This window comes from Engraulis encrasicolus, chromosome 2 (genome assembly GCF_034702125.1).
Source record: "Engraulis encrasicolus isolate BLACKSEA-1 chromosome 2, IST_EnEncr_1.0, whole genome shotgun sequence".
NCBI classification, from domain to species: domain Eukaryota; kingdom Metazoa; phylum Chordata; class Actinopteri; order Clupeiformes; family Engraulidae; genus Engraulis; species Engraulis encrasicolus.
Window position 1 is genome coordinate 11682774 of NC_085858.1, and position 4117 is coordinate 11686890.

Consider the following 4117-nt stretch of genomic DNA (forward strand, 5'->3'; position numbering starts at 1 on the left):
AGACACACACGCATGCACGAACACACACACACACACACACACACACACACACACACACACACACACACACACACACACACACACACACACACACACACACACACACACACACACACACACACACACACACACACACACACACACACAACACACACACAGTCACACACACACACACACACACACACACACACACACACACACACACACACACACACACACACACACTGGAAGGAACAATCAGGTCGCTTTTTGTGAGAGCAGTTTATCCCATCTGTTCTGTGGCTGGTCTTTTCAATGGCATTTGAGTGATTATTCTCCGGCAGTTTTGCGGGGGAGAGATAGGAGCTAATTAAAATATCCTAATTGTTCTTATTTTCTTTGTTGCGCGTGAATGATAAACTGATGCATTCTTGTGTAATGATTCGGAATGATGGGAGACAGCAGCTGCTGCTCAAAGTCCTAACTATACGTACTCTTTCTTTTCCTGTCCTCCTCTTACCCCCTCTCTGTTCTCAATTCATTCATCCCCCCTTTCTTCATGTATTTCTCGTCTTGACTTCTGGTCGCCTCCTCTGTTGCCTTTGTTATTTATTCATATATGTCGCCTGTATGTCCTTGTCATCTGTCATGATACCGTTTACACATTTTCCCCTTCGCCCCATCATTGTTTATTTCTCTGCTTCCCTCTGCTCCATCTTGAACCCTCTCCTGTTCTCCAACTGCCAATCGCAACCCTTTTTCTGTTATCCTACTCCTCGCCATCAAATCACCCACCACCACCACCCCGCCCCTCCATACTGGTTTGTTCTCTGCTCCAACTCGATCCCTGAACCCTGTTCTCTTGATCCTCCTAATACCTCCCCAAACCTTTTCTGGTACTGAAACCACCCGCCCATCTTGATCCCACTCCTGTTCTCCCAATCTCCATCCCCCCTGCCAACGCTTTTCTTTTCTGTTCACCCTATCCACCTTACAACCGCCCCACACACACCTCTTCCCCACGTTCCCCAACCCTCTTCTCTTGTCCTAACCCTGTCTTCTGGCATCAAACTAAACTACCCCGCCCTCACCCTCTCACACCCTAAACACGCATCTTCACCTGCCCTCACCTGTCCTTACCCTAAACACCTGCCCTCACCTGTCCTCACCCTAAACACCTTCCCTCTCCCTAAACACCCACTCTCACCCTAAACACCCACCTTCACCTGCCCTCACCCACTCTCACCCTAAACACCCACCTTCACCTGCCCTCACCCACTCTCACCCTAAACACCCACCTTCACCTACCCTCACCCACTCTCACCCTAAACACCGCCCTTCACCTGCCCTCACCCTGTACACCCGCCCTCCCCCTGTAGGCCTGAGCAACATCATCGGCATCATCGTGTACATCTCGGCCAACTCGGGCGACCCGGGCCAGAGCGACTCCAAGAAGAGCGGCTACGCGTACGGCTGGAGCTTCTACTTCGGCGCGCTGTCCTTCATCATGGCGGAGATGGTGGGCGTGCTGGCCGTGCACATGTTCATCGAGAAGCACCGCAAGCTGCGCGCCAAGTCGCGCACGGAGCTCATCAAGAAGTCGGGCGCCGCCATGTTCGGCCGCATCCCCAGCTACCGCTACCGCTTCCGGCGCCGCTCCAGCTGCCGCAGCAGCGAGCCGGCCTCGCGCGACGCCTCGCCCATCGGCAAGCAGGGCTACACGGGGCCGGCCGCCGCCAACATCTCCATGTACACGCTGTCGCGGGACCCCAGCAAGGCGTCCATGGGCGCGCTGCTCAACTCCGAGAGGGAGTTCCTCCAGCAGCAGCAGCAGCAGCAGACGCTCAACTCCAACAGCAAGGACTTCAAGGACGCCGCCAACAGGAGGACCACTCCGGTGTGAAAGCAAGGAGATGAGAGGGGGAGGAGGAGAGAGAGAGAGAGAGAGAGAGAGAGAGAGAGAGAGAGAGAGAGAGAGAGAGAGAGAGAGAGAGAGAGAGAGAGAGAGAGAGAGAGAGAGATACTGACATGGGATAGATAGAGATTGTGTGTGTATGTGTGTGTATGTGTGTGTATGCGTTTGCGTGTGCGTGTGCGTGTGCGTGTGTGTGTGTGTGTGTGTGTGTGAAAATCAGGGTGTGTGTGCTTGAGAAAGAGACCATACAGGTTAATAAGGGTCAGCTTAACCACTGTCATGAGTGTTGAGACTCCGACATCTTTGTGTTGGTTCCTAAAAAGGCCTCAACCCAGCAGCCAAAGCGAAAGGGCAACAGGGGTTTTACGCGGCCACTACCCTCTTTCTATACCAATATTTAAATATAGATGGTTACGTGTTAGATCATTGGTGCTTCCTTTTTTCCCCCTTACCTTTCCAGCCACTGTTACATTGTTTTCCTCCTCTCTTCCTGTTGTAGTGCAAGTGAGAGACTAAAAGAATCACCCCTTTCCCCCCTCATCCCAAGGGCTACTTGAATAGAACAAGTCCTTTTCTCCCCATCTTGTAAACGTAGCTGTGATGTTTTGTTTTTTTTCTTCTTCTATTCTTTCTTCTATGAAATGTGTGTGGTGGCTCGGGTCATGTCAGAGCGATGCACAATTTTTTTTTCTGGGGGGGGGCTAGTTCTTGTAGCCAATTGGATGGTGAATTCCTGAGCTTGTGGATGAGTGGCCGATTTGTATGAGGTGAGACCACCCCACTAGCCCACTTACTTGTACTCCCACTGCGCCTTACAAGACCCTTAAGTCGCTCCTTTGGCTGGAGGGGGGGACGGCACACCTCTCGTGAGCACCCCCCCAGTGATTGTAAGTAGCAGTCGCAAAGAGAACAAAACAAAGAAAAAAAACAAAGAGAAATCAGAGCCGTTGATTTCGCGTTGGCTGTGTCTCTTGTTCTGATATGAGGGGCATTTGTTTTGAGATACAGTCATTCCAACCCCAGCCCACAATCACTGTGTTTATTCCACTGCCCAAGCCATTCCCAGTGCCCTGGCACCAGTGAGGACTATCATCCCAGTTTTTCATGCCGTGTCTCTTGGGGGGTTGGGGTGGGGTGGGGGGTGCTTACTGTACTGTATGTTTGCAGCTACTACCCCACCACCCCCCACCCCCTTCTCTCCCGTTTCCCAAATCTTGCCCCTTTTCTTCTTCCTCCTTTCTCACACAGAGACATTGTGCATTTTTATTCAGTAACTCTCGCTGTGTGACCTTGGACTGTAGCTCCCACGCTGGCAAGAGACCCAGATGAGGGAAGAGTGTTGCCAGTGGGAGTCCCTGATATTGTATTCCATTTTATATATTTGAAAAAAACAAAAACAAAACAAAAACCGCTTGAGCAAACATTGAAACAAAGAGTTGATTCGGAGTTTGGTACAAATGCTTCGTGCATAAGAGATCCAGGGTTAATGGGAACAATGTGTGTAAAGTACCAAACAGAACAAAACACACTGAATTCCAAGATGTTTTTTCCAAGTTATCCCCATGCAGGGCAGAGTGACAAGAACTGGATACCCAGCACTGTTTTCGAATGACTGGGTCTCGTTTTTTGAAACACCCAGAGTTCACTGCACATTGTGTGTGTTAGATATAAAAACCACTGTGTCTTTTTCTGTTCATTTGTTGTCATGCTGTGTGTGTGCATCACACCATGATCATTTCCCTCCAATCATTATCCTAGTTGCATTTTTGTTTTTTTTGAAAGAACGTATATGCCTCATCTTGAAGAAATGAAAAAAGAAAACAGGCAATGTTGCTGCCCACCTCTGAGCTTGTAATTAGATTTCTTGTCATTTATGATGCAATATTTATTATGATAATGCGTTTGTTGTGGTGGGTCCAGGTTTTGGATCAATTTAAATTATATAACTTGTTCCTTGAAATGACCATTATTATTCTTATTGTGTAAGTTGATAATGCATTCACCCATTTTTGTATTTAAAATAGTTTTTTTCAATTGTAATTGAATGGGGAAAATAGGAGAGAGTGATTTTAAGAAGACAGAGGAAGAGAAGGATATTTCTACTAAGTGGTGTTTAGTCTTTTCAAATGTGATCACCAGGGGAGATGGACTGCACTGTGGAGTTCTATTGCAGCATTTACCGTAATCTGCCAAAAGTAGACGTAACAAAACTGTATTGTTTGT

The 4117-nt window shown here is 48.5% G+C and overlaps 1 protein-coding gene across 1 annotated transcript in view; it reads left to right on the forward strand.

Annotated features, from left to right (window-relative positions):
* The window catches only part of cacng3b (calcium channel, voltage-dependent, gamma subunit 3b), a 48339-nt gene extending 46457 nt beyond the window's left edge, over positions 1–1882 (forward strand). Inside the window, exon 4 of the mRNA XM_063213108.1 lies at positions 1359–1882. Coding sequence (XP_063069178.1) covers positions 1359–1882 — 524 coding nt within the window. The remainder of the gene's footprint in view (positions 1–1358) is intronic.
* The last annotated feature ends 2235 nt before the right edge of the window (positions 1883–4117 follow it).